This window comes from Coturnix japonica, chromosome 7 (assembly GCF_054131305.1).
Source record: "Coturnix japonica strain WE chromosome 7, WE-NBRP24, whole genome shotgun sequence".
NCBI lineage: Eukaryota > Metazoa > Chordata > Aves > Galliformes > Phasianidae > Coturnix > Coturnix japonica.
Genome location: NC_140669.1, coordinates 27393356 through 27415522, shown reverse-complemented (window position 1 = coordinate 27415522; position 22167 = coordinate 27393356). Strand labels below are relative to the sequence as shown.

The 22167-nt window shown below is 43.5% G+C and overlaps 2 protein-coding genes across 8 annotated transcripts in view; one reads left to right on the top strand and one right to left on the bottom strand.

The window, feature by feature from the left end:
- Positions 1–193: 193 nt before the first annotated feature.
- DUSP19 (dual specificity phosphatase 19) lies at positions 194–6023 on the bottom strand. The gene is made up of 4 exons (XM_015867940.3): positions 5783–6023; positions 5665–5711; positions 4749–4901; positions 194–1603 (listed from the first exon to the last, which is right to left on the bottom strand). Exons 1-4 carry the CDS (start codon positions 6000–6002, stop codon positions 1382–1384), a joined length of 642 nt encoding a protein of 213 aa, XP_015723426.2. The 5' UTR covers positions 6003–6023; the 3' UTR covers positions 194–1381.
- A 220-nt stretch (positions 6024–6243) lies between these two features.
- The window catches only part of NCKAP1 (NCK associated protein 1), a 63613-nt gene continuing 47689 nt past the window's right edge, over positions 6244–22167 (top strand). For 4 of the 7 annotated variants that reach the window (XM_015867934.2, XM_015867933.2, XM_015867931.3 and 1 more), the window contains exon 1: positions 18999–19226. In XM_015867934.2, the coding sequence (XP_015723420.1) occupies positions 19119–19226 (108 nt within the window). In that variant the 5' untranslated portion in view covers positions 18999–19118. Of the gene's footprint in view, positions 6385–7153; positions 9575–18998; positions 19227–22167 lie in introns of those variants that run through there. The other 3 variants (XM_085553580.1, XM_085553578.1, XM_085553579.1) reach the window with 2 other exon arrangements.

The following is a 22167-nucleotide window of genomic DNA, read 5'->3' as shown; positions in this document are numbered from 1 at the left end:
TTCCTCCGCCGCCATCTTGTTAAAGGGGAGGTGCGAGCTGCTCCCGCCCGCTCCTTGAAGAGGAGGCGGCTGTGGGTTGTGTGGTACAGACACACGGTAATGGGAGCGCGGGGATCAAATTGCCTCGGAAATGAGGCAATGAAGAGGAGGGAAAAGTAACCAGATTCCACCTATTTTACATTTAAAACCACAGTTATCCACACACAGTGTTTATTTTGTTGTACTGTAAGTTAACATATCTACAGAATCACAGAATTATCAAGGTTGGAAAAGACCTAGAAGATCATCTAGTCCAACCATTCCCAATACTTCCCGGCTAAATCATATTCATCAACACAACATCCAGACGTTTCTTGAACACTCCCATGGTGGGTGACTCCACCACCTCCCTGGGCAGTGCATTCCAATGCCTGACTACCCTTTGCCTACTATCTAACCATTCAGAAGGGGCACAAAGGCCTCACAAATACTGCTATGCACAAAATCTTTGTCACGGATTCTGCTGTTTTGTTTTTTCCTCTAACCACACCATCTTACAGCAGTTCATCTGTCAGCAAAGCGACAAGAAACCAGGAACCTCTCCTATGATGTGTGCTCTATATACACTGCGTGGAATGGAGTGAGGGGGCATCAATGGAGGGGACTGAACGCAGAGAGTCTGGGATAAGGAGAATGTTTGTAACAACATATCAGCTCTGAAACCATCTAAAAACCCATCAACAACAAAACCCTGACAGCTTGTTTCCTAGCACTTGCAAAACATGATGTTACTGTGTTTGATGGGACACAGGAGAAAGAAGTGCAGCATTAAAGCATCCTGCACCCTGTTATTTCCATCAATGGGCTGCTTCATATCTTATATATTTATTCAGTGGCTGGCTAGCCCATAAAATTCAATAAAATCCTCCTTACTTTTAACACTGATTTCAGACCCAAAAGCAAGGTACTTCCTTATATTAACATCTTATCTAGGTGTTACAACCAGCTAGAACATGTAAAGGCTTGGTTTAGCATGAAAATAAGCAGGGCAACGTTAAAATCCCAGTTGCCTTTTTATTTCCTCTCTGTATTGACTGCATTCTCTGGCATTTAAGTAAAAAAAAAATCATTCTGATTTTTTTGATCACCACAGCAAGAAAAGTATCTTTTTTCATTGCCCTAGGAAGAATGTTCTCTTGGGTCAAACATCTGTGAAGTCAGTGGAGCACCATTTGGCCTCTACACCAGATGCTGAAGAATGGGAGTGTAAGGGTGAACATAAACATGTAGAGAAAGATTTTAAAGTGCACCTGTGAAAAAGGACTGCAAAATGAGAGATTAAAGTATATCCAACATCTGGTACTGGATAGTCTGAACAGATTGTTTCACTTCTCCCTTTCCATCAGTCGTGATCGTTTATGCTTCCATTCGCCTTTATATTCTGTTCTTGGTACTTGTGAAGCTGCTCCATGAAGCCAGGATTGGGACAAATAGAAGGCCTCGCACTTTTTACCAAGGAAAAGGCTGAAGCAAAACTCAGTCTTTCGGAATTCATCAGAAAACCAATGACTATCGCTGCTGCACGGGAGACTCCTGCATTACAGTGGACCAGGACCACGCCATCCTTCAAGAAACAAATGAAACACAGGTTGGGACATTCATTAAGTAGATAGAAACAAGAAACCTTAGCAAAGAAAGTTGATTTACAATATATTATGGTTTAGTAAAAGCTCTTTGCTTAGCTCAAAGCAAATATGAATGTAAATAAATACCTCCAAACAGTTATGTGAGCCCCAAACTAAATATTTTTCTAACCAAGGCCACTTGATGATTAACAAATAGTTCACACCTAACGTTTCAGAACTAAAAACCATTCTCTGTCCTCTTCTCCAAGTCCTTGCAGTAGCTTCCTCATGTAAACACCAAATCATAGACAGTTGGAACACAAAGACACTTGATCTAATTGGACACTAACTTTAAAATGTATTTTATTTGGAATATGGAAAGAAAGTTGACTGTATGCTATTACCAGGTTAAAAGCACAGAAAGGCAGCTGTAGTGTCCATGCTGAGTCAAGGCCTGAAGCAGTGATTGAGCACCTTGTCAGAAGGCTGGGCCAACCCACACGAGTTCAAGTGTGTGCAGTGCATGAACCAGGATCCACCCATTCCCAGCCCTCATTTAAGGGTTGGCAGCAAAAGTAGTGGGATTTTGCTAGAGAGTTCTGTATGTTTGAGGCATTCCCAAGGTAAGCAATTCTTTTCTTTCATTTTTGTATTCACACTTGCTGTTTTTGGGCTCATTTGCTGTAGCTAAAGATTTCTCTGCTTTACTTTTATTATAGAATTTCAAGGTTGGAAAGGACCTACAAGATCATCTAGTCCAATCATCCTCCCTTTACTATACCTACAGAAAACCACTAAACCATATTTCCTAGCTCCTTATTCAGACACCATCATGGTACTCACCATCCCATTATAGCATTACAACAGCAAACAACTAGGCACAGAAGCAGATACTTGAACACAGTAACACACTGTAGTTTTAATTGCATGCTTCTTATGTACTCTGGAGTTCTTTAAGTTCTAGCTAAGCAGAATCATGTATAGGAACACCAAAGCCAACAAATACATGATATGGTTGGTGATAAATGTGTGTTTTGCCTTTATATCATCAGTATGATTGCTAGGAGTTGATACAGCTGGTTCAATAAAGGCCCTTCTCTAAGTATGGCTATACTCAACTTCCCAGGAACTCACAAAGGTTTCTCCTAGTGGTTAAAATCAAGCTTATTTTGAATTATATGCAAAATTAGTATTTTTCAGCCTGCTTGAGCATTTCCAGCACAACCCTCGAGGCATCTGAATGAGTCTTGAATAACATATTGCAAGTTTCATTACAAACTCCTGGGCACAAAGACACTGAGACAGCTCAGTGTGGTGTAGACAACTTCTACAATGACGAAGTGTTGTGATCATATCAGATTTGTACACCAGATCCTGCCCTGGCAAAGGCTCAGTCCAAACTGTTTGCCAAGTTATAGTAGTGGTGTTGCTGAAACCGGCATCTTCAGTTTTCAAATGAAGATACTGAAACATGACACAACACACTCAGACACACACAAATATATTCTAGATATAAGCAGTCTCTTCTGCCTGTCCTTAACATGTACTCATTATTAAATGGGTACTTTAAGCAGGAGAAAAAAACAACAGGGCTACAGAAGCCTTATGACTTAAGTCACAGAGCTGCATGTTCCAATTAACTGATGTTTTAATACACAGAGCAGGAAACTATTCCTGTTTTAACCCAAATAACAAGACAAAGAAGTATGAAACGGAGTTGTTCCATCTTCACTGATCCCAATACTGCTACTTGTTTTTTCTCCAATGGAAATCATATCCTCTTCATGTTGCCTGTTGCAAATTGTTCTCTTTGTTTTCTTTCTCACTCTTTGTCCACAGAGTAGACTTAGAAAACATGGGATATAGTAATAAACCAACACTGAGCACATTTATTTTTCCCTGGTAAAATCCATTGCTAGTTTATACCAGGATGCATTTAGTGCATAATGCTTCATTCTTGCATTAGATATGAGCAACATGATTTGACATGGGTCAGCTACCATGCAATGGAAAATCTACCAATTTGCAGCCCAGAGAAAGAGGTGACTGATCAGTATCAATGTTTGTACCACGACGTCTACAGGCTGAAGCAGTTAACAAGTGTTAGAAAACTAGATCCTGTTACAAGCAACAGCTGTCAGTGACTCAAAGCACAGTGCACACTTTTCTTGCTTCTCTAATGTAAGGGGTTGTCTTAAGTTAACCACATTCTAGTAACCATTTCTTAGATATCTAGACTTCCTCATCAGTGAACATTCCTCACACCCCACAACTTGAGATGAAATGGTAGTATCTCCATGTAATTACTTACACAAAATAGCACTTAATAGATTTCATCATAAGGTCTTTTAACATTGACATGACAAAGCCAACAGTATTATGCAGAGACAAATCAAGTGGTTTTTGATTACTTACATGGTTTATGAACACCTATTCTGTCAGTTACCTGATCTTCAGTGCGACTTTTCCATTACACAATCACTAATACTGATGGGTGGGGGGCAAAAGCACAACTTCAGAACTTCCTAGTTTACAAAATAGTAACTGGAGCATAAATACCAGAGGCAGGAATCAGCATTGTGGAGTTATGAATGGCAAGTCTCATTTAGAAATGAAGTGGAAACAGTAACAAGAAACTTTGAAAAGGTCATTAAGTGATAATAAGTATCAGATAGCCTGTAAATGATACATGAGGGAAGGAAAGAACATTGTGTGCAGAAAGCAAACTGGGGCAGGATTATCAACTACTATCTCAAACTGTGTAAATAATGAATATGGTAGAAATAGTCAAATAATGTACAACAATGTCTGGTTGTCAGGTCACAGTGTCAAAGCTACCACTGATATAAATTAAACAGTAAGGCCAAGTTTAACAAATAGGGTCATCCCTCTTGGTTTTATATGTAGAGCAGCTAAGCAACCCCAAACGCAGGTAAGTCATCCTACTCCTTGTGTGATGCCTTTGTCAGGGTTTTATCAGCTGTTAAAATCAATGGCTGGCTTCAAGGTACTAACCTGTGCTCCGACACCCTTGGTACATAACTGTATATGGATTCATAGCTTTTGAGAGGAGCAGCTGTTTGGATTTAAGTTAAGGTAATAAATAACCATACTGTATAGTTATGTTGTATAGATATACTGTACCTGCATCTTGGCTTTCTCAATAAACTCAAAACATTCTGGGAAGTAGGAGGTGATATCTGTTTCTGGAAGGTCCAAAATAGGTATGGTCTTGTATATAAAGTCATTAACGAAGGCATTTTGGACTCCATAGGCCACATTTAGAATATGTGTAACCTAAATAAAAAAAAACAGAATTCTGAAGACAGCAAGCAAAAAAAGTAGTAACAAAAGTAAAATATTCCTTAGACACAAACAGATTGTAACCACACTGTTCAACTTTATGTGCCATCTATGATGTGTTTGAGTTAAAATACAATACAACTTAAGGATACTGCCAAATTTCAGTCTTTGTTTGCTTAACTAAAACAAATGAGTGATTCTCATTAGGGCAGTGGATGTATTTCAAGCATCTACTTTCATATCTCCTATATTATAATGTTTCAAGATTCTATTGTACCTTGATAGGTGATGGCTAACACCTCAGTGCTGAGTCTGATGGTAAGGAAGACCTGCTCTCTGAGAAAGGTCATTGGCATGAAACCTGTCAGACAATCTGGCCATTGAGCTTTAACATTCCTGCTACAAACCATGTGCTGAAAGTGCTCACTTTTCCTTCTCACAATGCATACAAGGAAATGAAAACATCTACGTGGAGGACTGAAACACCAGAGCTGAGTATGGCATTGGAGCTGTTGCCTTCCCTCTCTCAGCTGCACAGACATGTATGTCTGGTTCCGCTCAGTGCCTGACATCTGCACAAAGGGCAATGCAGGGATCTGCTGTGTGAAATAGAAACATGTCCCAGCTTCTTGCAGCCCCCACAGACATCTGCACAACTGCGGTGCCGTCACTTCCCGTAACATCACTCAAAGAATATTATAGCCTTTAAGAACGAAACCCACACCAAATAAGCATGCCAGACACACTGCGGCGTTACCTTATGCTTCCTGAGGGTCTCCAGATCGTGAGCGGCATCCTGCGACCCTGAGGAGAGAGCAACCCGTTGCACGTTGCGCCCTGCAGCGCCGAGAGGCCCCTCCGCCCGCTTCACTCACCCAGCAGCAGCCAGGGCCGCGCGGCGCCGACCTGCAGGTCGCAGCTCAGGTCCTGCACGAAGCCGCCTCCGGGCACCGCCTCCGCCACCTCCTCCACCTGCAGACACGCGCCCCGCCACGTCTCGATGACCCTCCGGCCCGTCAGCGTCGTCACCCGCGTGCGCTGCTTCCGCAGGTTGGCCCTGGAGAAACTCCTGATCTCCTGGGCGAGGGACTGCATGGCGCTGCCGCCCGGCACCGCGCACGGGGCGGCCCTGCCGGCTGTTGGGGCGGCGCTTGGGGCGGCCCCGAGGGGGCGGAGGAAGGGGACGCTTCCCGGCCTGCCGCGCTCCGATGGGCGGGCAGCTCATGGAGCTCCGGCTCTTAACGCTTCGCCGTTTGTCTACAAAGTCCTCCTTGTCAGTTAGTGCAATTAAAGCTTGTTAATTGCTACAGCTTATTATGCCCTCTGATTTTAATATGTCCCTGAACATCCGTGTGATGGCCCTGAAAGGATCCTTCCCCAGGACCAGCTGCAGAGCCAAGCCAGGCATTGTAGCTCTACGCAAAGAAGCCGGCAAATGCAGCTCAAGAAGCAGAGAAGTGTTGGGAGCCGCAGCGCTGTGAGTTGTTTGGGGTTTGCAGGAGGCGATTTGCACACAGGAATTAGGTTATAAAATGACGGTCATCTGGAAAAGGCAGAATCTGTGTTTGGGAGAGCAAAAGTGAGAACTAAGAGATAAAGCCAAGGAGAAGGGTCAGGACTGGGCCAGGAGCACAGAGCGGAGATCAGGGTCACTGAGGTGCCAAACAGGAGGTTAAATGTCAATTACAGCCATCATTTTCTGCAACCAAAGGTACTTTCTAAATATAATCAGGACATTTTGTAATATCCTGTGTGACAAGCGTGTAGTTAACAGTCTCCTTGAAAGTGAGCTATGGCTTTCAGCGGTTACGTTAAAATAATAATGGCAAAAAGATTTTTGGTTGCTTTTCCCCAAGGCCCAGTAGATAATTCTGATGAACTACAGGGCTACGTGTGGAGTCACATGCTATTTCACAGCATGCTGAACCAAGATGCGTTGGTTTGCTTCCTTAAGAAGCAGTGAGAGACCAAAAACTGTAGAGTATCCAACAAGACTGCAAGAGCCTCTTATATCAGGCAGTTTGTCAAGGCCCGAGCTAAATTTATTTGCAGTCCAGACTCAGAAGCCTGCCTCTAGAGGAGCAGGGCTCTAGGATGTGCCTTGTAATTGATTTCTGTGCCACACAAGTACAGGGCATATTGTGTGAGAGTCTGCAAGACTAAGTTCTGATAGATACGTAAGGTTCCTATGGCTAAAAGATAATAACACAGCTAATGAAAGTATATATTGTTCCTTGGCATCTAAGGAAGACGGCAATACACGTGAACATGGGAAAGAAGCTGGTTTCAGAGGAGCTGAAACTGGCCGGGAATGTTTGTCACTGCCATAACAGCCCTAACCATCAGAGGTCGCTGCTGGACACCAAATCTGTACTGCTACCTGCAAAATGCAAGTATTCTACAGATACTCATTGAGGAATCTGTATGATATTAATTACTGTGTCTGCGTGGTAAGCACACTGAACACTAACAAGCCTAGATAATAACAAACGTTGTTTTATGTCTTGCAGGTGTTTACATGTTGCTATCGAATTGTTTGTACTCTAAATTAGAAGACGGTTGTGAGATTGGAGTTTTAAACTGGGATCTCATTTCACAGGCAAACAGCTCTTCTTGCAATGTTTTTGGAGACTGAAAAGCACTTTAAAGATATGTCAGGAGTTGGATGCTGTTTCCCTGTCACTGAGTGAGTGTGTTTCTGGTATTGCTGAATCTTCAGTTCTTGAATAAGCTCTCTACCAATGCATTTGCAGTAGAGCCTTAAGCTGTCTTTAATTCATAGTTCTTCTGTTTTCTCTCAGGAAATTCATCAGAACCTGTTCTAATATTTGTCAGATGGAAAACATAAATGCTAATTGTTACAGAAAACATCTTGTACGTAGTCAGAAAGCCCATGTGACACTATCATCTCTCTGCTGTGTTTATTTCCTTCCAGTGTTCATCCTGGCCTAGATACTGCTCTTACTCATCTATGCAAAAGAGCCAGATTCCATCAGAAATGTTAATCAGACATTCCAGATAGCTGACTTTCAGAAACCAGCCTTGTACTCTGAAGAATGTGCATGATAGAGAATGAATTGCTGGTAGATCGCTTCTATCAGTAGTTTAACTGAAGCAGAAAATGAAACACCAGATAGTGTGCTGTTAATATTACATTTCAAACTGAAATAACTAGATGGTTTTGAGGACTGTAATAAGAGAAATCAATACTGTATAACTAACAATATAAGCCTCTGCTGTGGTGTGGAAGTTCATTAGCTGAAAATAAGTGAGAAGCTGAAAAGAACTGTGTGTACCTGTTGGTCACAGGATGACAGTGAATCATGAATGTACTATTGCAATGAGAAAGGGGAGCATGACCATGGAATGCATCAGGAAGTAATCAGAGTAGAGAGGGGGAAACAATAATGATGTTTTATGAGGTTCTTGTAAGCCTTTTCTGGAATGCATTGTGCTGTGTGGAGGTAATCATATTCAAGAAAGAAATCTGAAACAAGGGCAAGGAATAGCTTAGATCTGAAATCACATTACATGTGTTCATCGCTTGACAAAGCACTTGGTGGTACGTGGGACAGGCAGGTTATGTCCATACTGATTTGTACAGCACAACCGTCTGTCCTAATAGATGTTTCCCTACCATTTGTGCTGCTGCGTGCATCAGCACTTCCAGCAATGACTTCCCTGCCTTGTGCATTCCAGAATGGTTTGCCTCACACACTGTGGAGGCTCTGGCCTGGTGCAGAGACTCAGTTTCAGCTTTGCAAAGTTGTCAAGACACGATACCTGCTCCTGCTGCCCTTCCCATTGCTGAAGGAGATGGGAGTTTGAAGGAACAAGGTTGGAATCATTTACAGCCTAAGCGGCAAGACAAGACAGTACATAGCAGGATGCCTAGAGCATGACAGGGAATAAAATGCCATATTTCTCTTCAGAGGCATTTGTTCTGTATCCATCTGTGTCCTGTGCCATTTACTTCATGTAAAGACATTTTGACTGAGAGACTGAGCTTCTCATTTGTTCTTATCCATTTGTTTTATTCCTTAAGACTTGTTATGAATAGAAATGGATCTACATCTGGTACCAGTACGGAGAATTTTCTAGAAGAGAGCTAGAATCCCAGCAAAGTGTGAGTGATGTCACTCAAGAATGAACTCTCCTCCAGCCCAGCTGTGTAACTTTGCCCCACGCCAGGAAGGAAGGAGCAGATACTCCCTGCTTTGTCTTGGTATCCATAACATTCCTGGGAATGCTGGGAAGTGTAAAACACGTGAAATCAAAAAGCTGCTGAAATGCAGATAAAAGTTTGAAATGACATTTCACAGGGAAGAGTGAATTTGTAACAAGGACTCTTCTGAAGTGGGTGTTGTGAAGAGTGATAAACCTTCTGGATTGTCCTTTTTTGTGCATAGAGAGCTCAGTGATGTGATCAGATGTACAGGCCTAAGAAAATAAACTTACCAATTATTACAGGGCTTTTTTCCTAGGATCACAGGAAGGAAGAGGACAGTGGAGTGGATTGATAAGTTGGTCATCTTACTCCGACAGCACACATGAAAGACCATTTCATGCTGCAAAAGACTGCAAGTAATTGGAGACCCTTCTTCCTAATAAACTTGGGTACGGCTGTGGACCTACTCCAAATAATATCTTCTATCCTTGGCATGAAGGTAGGCAGCTTCACTTTATTTATTCAAACAGTTTGCTGGTTCTTGCCAGCCTGAGCCGATGGTTTTCCCCTTGGGTTGTCTCCACATAGTGCTGCAGGGAAATTCCCCCAGAAGCAAAGCCGTGCACATAATCGAAGTCAGGACTCTAGAAACACTTATCAAGGCGTTCCTCTCTGTTCTCACCACACTTGGAGAGCAATCCACACATAAGAGCAGGCTGATTCACTGATTTAACACTGTGTATTTTTATAACATGTTAGAAATTGTGCTGAATAACGAGCACTCAGGACTGGGGTAGACTGCAGAACTGAAGTGTTTAAGGCATACTGAGTACTCCTTGAGACCTGGTGTGAGGAAGATCTGGCACAACTCCTGTCTATATGTACTTAAAACAAGTAGAATCTGCTTTCCACTCCCACTTATACTCAAGTTTCTCTTTTGCAGAAGCTCTTCATCTTGCTTCACCACAGTCTTGTATGAGCTAAGATAAGCGTATAAAGATCAAGTTTTCATAAATCTTGGTGTAAAACAGTTTGTGTCAGTGGAGATGCGAAGTTCAGCTGGGTGAGGGACGGTCTATTGGTTCATCAGGGAAAGGGGAGATTAGAAAAACATGACTTATTTTAGCAAAGATGACCATATACAAAATGCCTTCTGTATGTGCTAGCTGCTCTGCAGAAGAGTGATGGTTAATTACAAAGCAAGCACAGACTGTCAATCATTAGGGCAGTTACTCTCCACCTGCTGACTTCCAGAGGTCTCTTCCCACCTAAGTCTCAGCCAATCTGTGCAATAGTGCAAATCTGTATTTTAGGAATACCTTCACTAAAGAAGCAGTGACTTAAGAGTAGGGTTCAGGACCATCACAAAGAGAAGAGGAAAAACTGAGCTTTACAAGAGAGATTAAGTAATTTTCTGTAATGTTTTCCATTCCTTTGAAATCCAAAGCACGGTTCTCTTCTGTTTGTTTATCAGTAAAAAGCAGAAACCAAAAAGTAAGTAAAAAGCTAAAGCTATTTTTTCAATGGCTAAACATTAGACTACTCAGAATTTCTTGTTTTACCAGAAAACTCAAAAGAGCAACTTCCATTCTGCACTTCAGCTTCTCCCAGCCTACTTATGCATGAAAGCATTTGATCTTTCTCCTTGCCTTGTTTCTGTACAGTTTTATTTCAGTTAACATTAAAAGACATGTGAGTTACTGTACACTGTAAGTCCCCAAAGGTTTCTCTGGCAGCAAAGGCCAAGCCTACAGCCTGGAAAGACAAATTAATTTCACAACTCTTGTTTCATTTTTAGTGTAGGTTTTTCTTCTGTGTAGTTTGATAGGCATAATAATATTAATATCAGGATTTATTGGATGCATTACAAGTTTGTCTATCTTCAGAGTTCAACAGGGAAACCATCACAGCTTCTAGGGGTGTTTGATGTCAGGATTGAAACACAAATGCAGTAGGAGAATTATCTTGTAGCCAGTCAGCCATGGAAGTAGAACCTGTTCTTTCTGTTTACCTTTAAGAGATGTCTTCTATAAGTAGGGGTTAAAATCAAGGGTAACACGTCTGAACATAGCATCTCACTTCCTACCAAAATGAAGTCGGAGAATATAGGTTCTCAGCATGTTTTTTTCTTGACTTAACATATTGCTAATATTACATCGTGCTTGTGTGCTCATGTGTGGGAGGAAGTTCCCTGCAGGCAGAGAAGGAAAATGAAGTTATCTGTACCCTATCTCATTCTACATCTATAGCTTGATCCAGCCAGAGCCACTAACTTCCCTCTCAGAACAGAAATATATTCAAGCAGGAGTGGGCTTAAATTATTCCTTGATATTCCTGCACACAACACACTGTTAAGCTTTTGCTATAAATCTGTGTGGGTTCAGAAAACAATGGACACATCCACAGAAGAGTGGATCAGCACCTGTATGATATGTAAGATGGTCTCTGTGTCTCAGAGCCACAAGTTGCAGGGAGTCTGGAGTGTATTTTGCAGTAGCACCGATACACATTTTGTACTTAGGCTCTCCCCATGAGTTCCATTCTTTGAGCCATGGCTTAGATATGGGGCGCTGAGCTATATGGATTTTTGGTCTGAGCAAGCCCGTATGTTCTAATTTTCTTTCTTAAAATCGCTTTATGTTTTAATTACATAAGACTCCTGACCCCAGAGATTATATGTGTGAATTATAGAGAACATAAATCACACAAGATGAAGAAAGCCACTAGTCAGTAGTGTTGATGGGATAAAAACTTCCATCATAACTAAGTTTGTAAGGTGGTATTGCTTGTGTCAGCAAACAAGTCATACTGCTGGGATTTACTGTCATTGTGGGACTGGGATGGATGTGTCAATATTTTAGGGATAGCTGAAAGTTTCTCAAAACCAAAGCTTCAAAAATGTGAAGAGAAGCAATAAAACTTAAGGAAAGGCACTTCTAGAAAAAGAGATGACACCTTGGAACACACACATGTATTCACAGCCTGAAAACTGACTTATTTTTGCTACATTGCACTGTGAAAGAAGGATCCAGACTGACCTCAGTGATCTCTCACAATGCACTCAGGATTTTTTTCTTTCATTCTTCAATAAGCAGACAGGCTGAAAGGTCAGGATTATCTTCTTTTTGTTGTTCTTTTTCAACTCGCCTTCACTTTGAGTACTTCAGAAAAAAAGAAAGCACAGGATCATCTCATTATTCCACACTTCAACTTATTTCATCGCGATTTTAAGTAACCAAGGGCTTCCATTCTGTTTCCTCATGCAAATAAATATATTAATAAAATTAATATGTTTAAAAGTTCAAGGTGAGATAGAAATATTTTCGGATTTACTTTAGCAAACAGCTAATTCATTCGGTCTTAGACTAATGGCAGAATATTAATTATTTGGAAATCAATGTGGATAAATTTGAACTAATTTACTACTTGGACCAATTCTTAATTAGGAAGATTCCTTACCCTTGACACCGTCTTGTCAAAACAAGTCACAACAGTTTTTCCCTTTCTTCCTGGGTTCCCCCATCTTTTAGCCACGTTTCCGAAACCACCCAAGGATTTATTTGAATGTGAAAGAAAACCATCCGATTTGATTGATAAGAAAACATCCCACCAAAAAGTCTGTTTTGTATTTTGAGCACCACCACTCGCTCTTTCATTAGAAATATTTTGAGTTTTGGGTTTTACCTTAATTTCAAAGCTTCAGACTGCTCTGTAAGATTGAATAGCTGTCTTCTTTTTAACCCTGAACGTTGAACTTCATTAGTTAGTTCTCCACATGTATGGATTCACACTCCAAATTAGATAGTCTGTCGTATCTATCACAGTATTGTTTTCACTTCAGTTCTACGCTGTATATTTCTGTGTTGTGTGAAACAAGTGTTATGTTTTCTATACTCTCAAGTGATTCATATTTTTGTCAGATGCAGAAGACATTACAGATGGAGATGCAGAGGATAGCTGTCACAGGCTTTACATTTTTTTCCCCACGTTGACATAGAACAGGGGTGTGACAGTTTGGGTGATGCTGGTGTCATCTTTCCCTAGTTTGCTTTTCTCCACACTTCTTTTTTTTTCTTTCCTATAAAAAACCTACTATGGGATTGCTCTGTTGTATGTTAACCCGAGACTTTTAAAGAGAACAGTGCAGCTTGATTTTTACTACAGTTGGCATTCAAGGTCCCCGCTGGTTGGTAAACATGATTCCTAGCAGCAGTGGGGGATAACGCTTCCTTTTCAGTCTGTTTTTTGACTAAAATTTTCCTCTCCTAAACCCAAAGTAAGTTTCTTGCAGAGAGCTTCTTCCTTGATCTTCAGATAGACCATAAAAGCTATTGTATTTAAAGGTGTATGTGCCATTCCCCAGCATCCCATGGGGTAAGTGGGGAGACAATGAAACCTATAACAGGTTATTTGCCTAGGACAGAAGTGTAGCAAAGCCTAAAGAAAGTAGGTCAGAGCGTGAGGTTCTACGTGCTTGTCAGGGAAGGCTCTGTCAATAGACCAAGATACAGGAAAATGTCTGTGGGGTTAGTAGGAGCCCCACAGCTGTTGTGTGCAGGGCCGCCTTGGCAGGTTCTGTTTGATTTGCTGGCATCTGTATTCCAGCAACAGCTCACTGCTTTCTGACCTCATCCCAGGTTCAAACAGAATGGAGATGGTTCTTTGCAAACTGGTTACTTTTAACTTTATCTAATCAGTGGCCAGTTACTTTGGTCTAACTTGTCTTCATAGTAAAGATTAGGTGTTGTCCCTACTTGGTAGCTGTATGGATACCTCAGAGATTGCTTTTGGCTTCTCTTGGCTTTTCAGTCTGTAAGGAAACTGCAAGTAAAACACGCTTTCTGCTAGGTGGACTCATAATGCAGCGCCCTTTCTGGCTGCAGTAGGGTGTATTTAAAAGTGGTGATGTAACCTCTGCCTAGAAACCTAACTTAAGGTCTACACCCATATCAGATCAGGACCTTAATTTGGTTGGGTGACTCATTCTGACAGGCTTCCGAAGCTTTGCTTAACATTCAAAGAGAAAACTCTTTAATCCTTTTGTTCAGTGAGTTCTGTGAGAACCAAATGTAACCCAAACTCTGAAACCATACTATTAGACCTAAGGGATGGCATTTTGAACCCACGTTTGGTCCAAAAGTGACCAGTGCTTCCTGCTGGAGTGAGACAAATCCTACTGTACCGAACCTTCCTGACTTCCTCCTGTCTGGCCATACTGATAGCTCACACGTAATCAGTTTTCTTCCTGCTGCCACAGACTTCTGTAGCTTCCAGTCTGACCTTTGATTTGCTATTAATACATAGTAAATTATGGACCTGGGACACACTGAGAAAGTCAGCTCTTATGTGCTACTGACATCCAGCATCTCTACTGATTAAGGCTCACTGGCGTAGTGTAGGACTAAGCGTTCTGGAACAGGCTTGTTATACTTGTCCTTCCAGTATGAGCAGAAGTGACTGTGAATACTCAAGCCAGCAGGTTTCTGCAGTGCATTAGAGAACAGCTGCTGTAGTATTCAACATTTTCAAACCAGTTCTGCACATCTCTTTCATGTTCTCCTTAGAGTTCAAAGGCCCAGGATCTCTGTGCAATTGGCCATACTTCATACACAGCCTCAACAATAGAACTTACTGAGACATGCAACAACTGAGCAAGGAGCAGACACACATACAAGCTCGGATGTTAATGACAGAATAAATTAAAATAGTGGCCAAATAGTTATTAAAAGAGGGGAAAAAAGGGACATGGAAAACTGCAGACATGGTAACTTCCTGAGAATTTAAAGAATGACAAAGTTGGGGGATTCATGAGTGAAAACAGAGACTGAAATGTAATGCATCTGTGTCAGTTTGGTTTAGTGAGTGTGACAGGCCTTGTGAGTCTCGTCCTCCCTGAACAAAAGCCCGTCTGATAAAGACAACTGCATTTGTTTAATGCTATTTATGATTTTTATAGGTGATTTAAACAATGGTATAGATTCTATATGGTGAAGTTTGCAGCATGTGTGCCTTTAGATGCAAGATTAACATAAACATAGAGTACTTATTTGTCAGAAATACTTGACACAAACTACTTAGGATTGTGGTGGTGATGATTTAAAAGTTCTAGTTGGTTCAGAGAACAGTTTGCCTTTGAAAAAGAGTCTGTTTATCAACTGCTTCTTGGGCTCTGCTGGCCCAATGGGCAGAAGCGTGGCAGTGGATTGTGCTTGATCTCTTGACATTAGCTCCTGATGGCCACCATTTCAACACAGTCGTGAGTTTTGAAGTAGTCCCCAGGTCAGAAGATAAACCAAGAATAAAATGCAGACAGGCAAGGAAATAGAGAGAGAGAACTGTAAGATGGAAGGGTAGCATAGACCTAGGTGACAGCGTACTCTGCTCTGCAGCAGTGAATTGACCACTGTATATTTTAAAGCAGCACTGCTAAAGAAGTATAAATACAATTTACATGCTTTGTGAAGCACCAGATGCAGTTGGTGCATATGGAGCTGCTTGATGTTGTGATTCTCCTTCTCAAGTTCCCAAATGAAATTTTTACTCCTCAAAAGCCCCTCAGTGAATTGTGCTGTTAAAGCCTGAAGTGACCAGACAGTTGGCTTTAAAAGGTTCATTTTTAAGCTCATTTAAGCTCATACTTTTATACTAAGTATAGGCAGCCATTTGAGTGTGAATCATCAGTAAAAAGTCCAGCAAATAGTTGTGTTTTAAAGATAATTGTTAGCCATATTTTTCTTTGCCCTTCCGTTTTACCACACCTGTCGAAGCTATGCTGGTACTGACAGAGCTTTTGTTGCTTTGTTGTTGTGCTTCCTGCTAGACTGGTGAGCCCAAGTTGTACTACACAGACATACTGCTGTAAGCCAACATGCAATAGAACTTCCTTCTGAAAACCTATATGTATGCAGCCAGCAGCTTCTGTATAAGGCTCCTCCTGACGTGAGCTTTGCTGTACAGCCATTAGAACTGATAAAAATTTTGCTGACAGCATAAATGTATGCAACCACTTTAACCAAGTTTAATCATGGTAACATCTGCTATCTGTACCTGTGATTTCTCCATTCGCATAGAGAGAAGGTTTTGGAGCTGTTTTTCTTTTCAATGCAGTTTCTATGAAGCACAACTTTTCAGCTCTATCCTACCTTCCCTAGCAGACATGCACATTTTCCCTCTCTAATGAGAGAAGTTCTTAGAAGCAAGAGGAAAAAAGCTTGCTTTGTAGTTCTGAACTTAAAGCTGGTCCTGACACTTGGATCAGCGAGATGCTGCCAATTACGTGATCAGCAGCATCTTGTCTCTGTGTGGGCAGAAACATCGTCTGTCACGGAATTTTGAACTCACCTTTCATATCTTCTCCTAAGGGCTGAGATACACCTCCCTCCTCTAATCAACACCTTGCTGAAAAGACCTTGTTCTGCCAGGGCAGACACACTGGTCCACTTTGTCACACTTCATTAAGTGTTTATTTTTCATTTTGATGTATCTGCTTGGATATTGACAGACCAACTAACCATGCTAAGGTGATAATTCAGATAGTATTCTGTTTAGTGTTAGGTCTGTACAGCTGCAAGGTAGTAAAAATGCCTTGTATCCAAGATTCTTGCTTATTGATACTGCTCCCTTCCCTCTTGTGACATTCAGCTTGTTCTCAAGAAAAGCAGCTTATTTGGCACCATTTGCATTAAAAATTATAGCAAGCAGAGGTGCTCCCTCTGACAGGATTTTGTGAATAGCCTCATGGATAATGTGGGAGTTGGAAACAGGATGCTCTGTCTGTACTATAAAGGAGAATGAATCAGAAATCTTTTCTTTCCCTTCTTCAGCTTGTTGGTATCTGTGCAGCGTGGAGAGCAATTGTGACTGCTTTTACCTGAGAACTGCTAGTAGTCACAGAGAGCATGAAAGCTCCCCAGAGAACGCTCCCAGAACAAACCTTACCAAAATTGAGCAACCTGGTCTCCATCCTGACCCATAGCTTTTCTACTTATTTCAGGGAGAGAAATTTGGTGTGTTAGCACACAGGTGATTTAATATGACACCCAAACTTCACAATGAGCTGCCTCAGTATTAAATGCCATTCTACATCCATGGCAATATTGATGGTTGGCTGTTATTGTTTGAAAGTTGCAGTAGAATGAATGTGGCTTAGAAGCAATTCAGTGCTAGATTAAAAATTGGCTGCTGCTTGTTCCAGCTGTAAATGAGAGGACAAAAATGTATAGGTAGAATGGATAAGTACGATGACTTTTTATGTGGTCTGATGTGATTGGATGAGGGGGGACGCCTTTAAACTAAAATAGGGGAAATTTAAGTTAGATGTTAAGAAATTCTTTACTGAGAGGGCAGTGAGGCCCCGGCACTGCTGCCCAGAGAAGCTGTGGGTGCCCCATCCCTGGAGGTGCCCAAGGCCACGTTGGATGGGGCCCTGGGCAGCCTGAGCTGCTGGGGGCAACCAACCCATGGCAGGGGGTTAGAACTGAACAGGCTTTAAGGTCCCTTTGAGTTAAAGTCATTCTGTGATTCACCAATAGCAGTGTTTTGGTTTTTTTCTTAGGGTGTAACTATATGGGAAACATCTTTACTGTAACCAGAAACATTCATATTTATTCTTAAATGAATTCAGAATAGGAGGAACAATCTTTATGTAAAAATATTCCAATCGCTATTTGATTAAACACTTGGAAATGGAATAGACTTTTGTGCTTTATTAATTGAAAGTCTGATCTGAATGTTCCTGATGCTTTCACACACAGCACTGCTGCCAGCAATTCCAGGCTCCTGGACAGAATGCCTACAGAAAATTAGCTGATAAAGGACAACAAATGAGTCAACAGCAGCTGTAAGGTTGGAACTCCGAGTTCTCGCTTCCCGGTTTTGTTCTAAATCATAAATTATCTTGTAGCAGCCAAAAGGAAGGAGGTCAGAAACAATTCAATTACATTCAGGCTTCTCGTATTCAATTCTCTGCTTTCTAAAATCTATTAGTTTAAATCTGCTGAAAGACAGAAATAATCTGATTTATAATGTAGAAATGCAAACTGGAAATGAAATACAAGTATTAATATGCACCAAAAGGAACAGATGGTGAGGCTGTTATTTAAAAAATGAGATTAGAAGGTTCATTCTTAAGCCAGTCCCATGAACTAGATGAGGGAGCCCCTCACAGTAGCTGGCTGTGGGAGCCGGCAGCAGCGGGTGGCACTGAGCTCCCATGCAGGCCTTTAGGCAGCAGTCACTGTGAAATCCATCACGTTACAGCAGTGTGTGGCTCAGACCTTGCTGTATAAGCCACAAGAAGAGTTAAGTTTGACACATTTCATTCTAGCCCTTATTTGTTCTCAGCTCACACAGTGTTGAAAGAGACCTCCAAGATCATCCTGACCAATCTCCATTCACCACCACTGCTGCTCTCTAAAGTGTGTTCCTAAGTACCGCATCCCATGTTTCTATGGTGGGGATGCATTGGCGGTTAGACTGAGCTGTCTGGGAGCTCTTTTCCAACCTCAACGAGTCTGTGATTCTATGAGTCCCCCCAGGTGCACTGGTACTATGTCTGTAAATATGCTCTGCAGTGCTTTTCCAAGTGTCACCTCATCATCAGGCTTTAGTAGCGTCATTAGGAACTTCTAGGAAGAACGCTCGTGGGGGTTTTTAAGTATAACTTAGAACCGGAACTCAAATACAGCCTAACGAATCCGCAATCCAAGAAACCAAAAACAATCCCGGTTTTGGGGTGTCCCTGCCGTTTGGAAAGTCTCGTTCCCGGCCCCGCAGCCGTGACAGTGACCCGGCCCGCAGCCCCGGAGCTCCCGCCGCCCTGCCCCGTGCCGGCTGCTCCGACGGGCCGCAAGGGGCGGCCGTGAGCCGCGACACGTGACGCCGCGGGCAGCGCCGGGCCGGGCCGCGTCGTGGCCACGCCCCGCGAAGGCAGCGAGGGAGAACGGCGGCGGAGCAGCGCCGGTCCGGTCCGGCGGCCGCGCCACGGCGGGGCTGCGAGCATTGACGGCGGCGGGGTCCGGGCCGGGGGTGCCGAGCGGGGCACGATGTCGCGGTCCGTGCTTCAGCCGAGCCAGCAGAAGCTGGCGGAGAAGCTGACCATCCTAAACGACCGGGGCGTCGGCATGCTCACCCGGCTCTACAACATCAAGAAGGTGCGGGGGCTCCGGCGGGGAGGCGGGGAGAGGAACAGCCGCGACAGCCGCGACCCCCGTCCCGCCGCCCCCCCCGGGCCCCGACCGCCCGGCGCTCCTCCCGTCGCCCCCCGCCGCGCCGCGGCCTAGCTGCGGGGCCCGAGGGGCAGGGCAGGGCAGGGCGGCCGAGGGAGAGGATGAAGGGAGGGGCGGGGGGCCCTCGGGCGCTCCCTCAGGGCTGCGGGGGCCGGCGCCGCTCGGTACCTGGCGGCGGGCGGGCCCGGAGCGCGTAGGCCTCAGCCCCCCGCCGCCGGGGCCTAGGCCCGAGGCCGGGCCGCTCCCCGTGAGTCAGGCGGCGGCCCGGCTTCCCCGAGCCGCTACGGCCCGGGCTGGGCGTCGGGTAAAATTAGTAAGTTGGGCTCCCGCGAGTCGGCGTTGCTTAGCAGCTCCCGGCGGGAGTCGGAGCTGGGAATTGCCGTGGGTGCTGCGGCTGCTCGCCGCATTACCGAGACGCGGCCCGGCTGCCCGTCCTGCGGCGGAAAGCCCTGCCGTGTGCCGGTACGCCGGCTGCTCGCATGGCGTTCCTGCCTCGATTTTCCCAATGCGAATGCGGGATCTGGAGGTATGCGCTTGTATAATGCAGTTCCAGTAATGATTTTTAGGCGTTAACATAGTTTATGGGCGGTTTTCGTTTTTACAAATAAATCCTCGCTTCTGTGCTCAAGCAGCGAGCACACCTTTGCAGGCTGAGTGTATTAGAAGGCCCGTGCCGTTCCCTATGCTGTGTGCTGCAGTGGTGTTTGGGGGATGCAAGGAATCCTGAGGCTTAAAGGGCCTGGAGCTGGTCGTCATCCATCTGTGAGTTAATGGTTGTGGCCCTGAAGCCCCTTTTTGGTTGAGAGTCATCCTGTCCCGTGCTCTGTCCATTGGTTTGCTTTGGAGCAGCACGAGCTGCTGGCAATCCCAGGCATGAGGTTGCTCTTATTTGGTTGTCATTTCTAGGGGAAGGAAGTGACTGTAGTATTTGGGATCAGTAGCTGGTGTGCAGTTGTTAAGTGTTTAGCATCAGTCAACTAATCTAACCAAATTATTGCCGATTTGTGTTATCCAGGGGCTTTGCCAGAAGAGCTGTGCTGTGTAGGAAGGAGGCAGGGAAAGAGGCAGGTGAAGCATCTCTTGGCATAAAGCTGTGCCTTAATGAGTGCAAGTGCAGGTTGTTCTGTGCTTACTGGTTTGGAGGCGCTCAGGGTAAGCGGCATGGTGCCTATGGATGTGTTTCCGTCAGCGCATTTGGCGGAGGGACTCCTGTGCGGGTTGGTCCATATGGCATTGCTGTAGGTGCAGTGATGCGTGTGGATGGGCTTTCAGTGTGGGAGCAGAAACACCAGAGGTGACAGCAGGTTTTCCTGCAAGCTCTGCGAAGGGACTCAAAAACTGCTTAGGTCTTAGGTACAGAGAGAGGAGGCACATCCAGGTGGCTTGTTTATTGAGCAATGTAGAGCTTGGCCAAACCTGGAGACAAGCAGATGGAGCTCTTTGTATTCAAATGGTTATTTTCTTAAGCTGTAGTAAGTGTTGGTTGGTGGCAGTAGCTGGCTGGCTCTGATGGTGTGCCCCAGAAGTCTTGAGATGCCCGTGTTTCATCCCTTCAGCCTGCTTTCAGCACAGCTGGCTTTTTGGAAGCCTTTCTTTTTCTTGTTTTCTGACTTTTTCCCTCTTTGCAAACAGTTGGTTTCAAAAGTGCTGCTGAGGTTCTCCTGGCTTCCTCCTCAGAAGACAATATCAAAACTGCAATCTGTAGAGAACTGCACAATATGCGGTATTGCGGTCAAAGGAAATGACTGAGACTTGTTTAAATAAGAGGAAGTGAGAGCTGCCGCGCTCATCATTGCTGCACGGATTGCTGGAGGTGCTGGTTAGGGAGCTGAGATTTTAAGGGATTAAGATTATCCAGAGTTACAAAAATGTGAATAAACAAGTAAGAACTTGATCGTTAAACTTCCTATTTAAAGAAATAAATCCATTTTGATCTCATTTTCCTTATAGCTGTTAATTGTTCTTCACTTCCTGTTTGCTGGCCCATGCCGCTGTCTTCTGACATGGTTTATGGTTCTTTTTTAAGAGGGGATGTGTGAACACCCCATTTTCTGCCTTTTGGAGAGCAGCATGGAAGATATGAAATGCAGAGTTACTGAAGTGACAGTGGGTGGTGAGGCTGAACTCCTACTTGATCTGTATGGAGGTGGAACTTATTATAAAGAATGACACGGCCTGCTGCTTTCAGCTGTTTTTAGCTGCCTATTGTACTGCGACCAGCGTCAGTCCTCAATTAGGAAATGTTATCACTGCAGTTTCTCTCCTGTTTTGCTCCTTCTGCTTTTAAAATGTTTATCCTCAATTGTACCCGCTAACAATTGTTCTATTGCTCTTGCTGTTTGTGCCTACAGCTGTGTCTGTAAGTCAGATATGGCGTTATTTCATGCCATCCTGGCTCAGGTGAAACTTGAATGCAGTTGTTACAGCCAGAGCAGTCAGAGAGATGGTTTCGGTATGTGTTATGTGATGCTGCACTATTGTAAAATTCACATCAGTGTGGTGTGCAAAGGGAATGGTAGAAAAATAATCTTATTGTGTGCAGGTCTGCTTTTGTTTGTTTATAAACTGCTTGGATACCTGAAAGAATTTGCAGTAAAAGATTCAGTGTTGAAATAGCAGATTTCATAGACAAGGAGCAAATCAAGATAGCGTGGTTTTGATGGGTGTCAGAGCAGCGCTGCTTAGAACTGAGCTGTCTGGGATGAGAGGGTTTTGACCTTTTAGAGTATATATTCTTCAAAAATGAAGACGGTTACTTGGTGCTACTGGCTTTGCAAGCAGTGTCATCTTGTTATCTACCACACGGGTTGCAAGTTTGTATGCAAAACTTGTTTCTTAAGATGTTCTCAGTGCAACATTCTGTTGG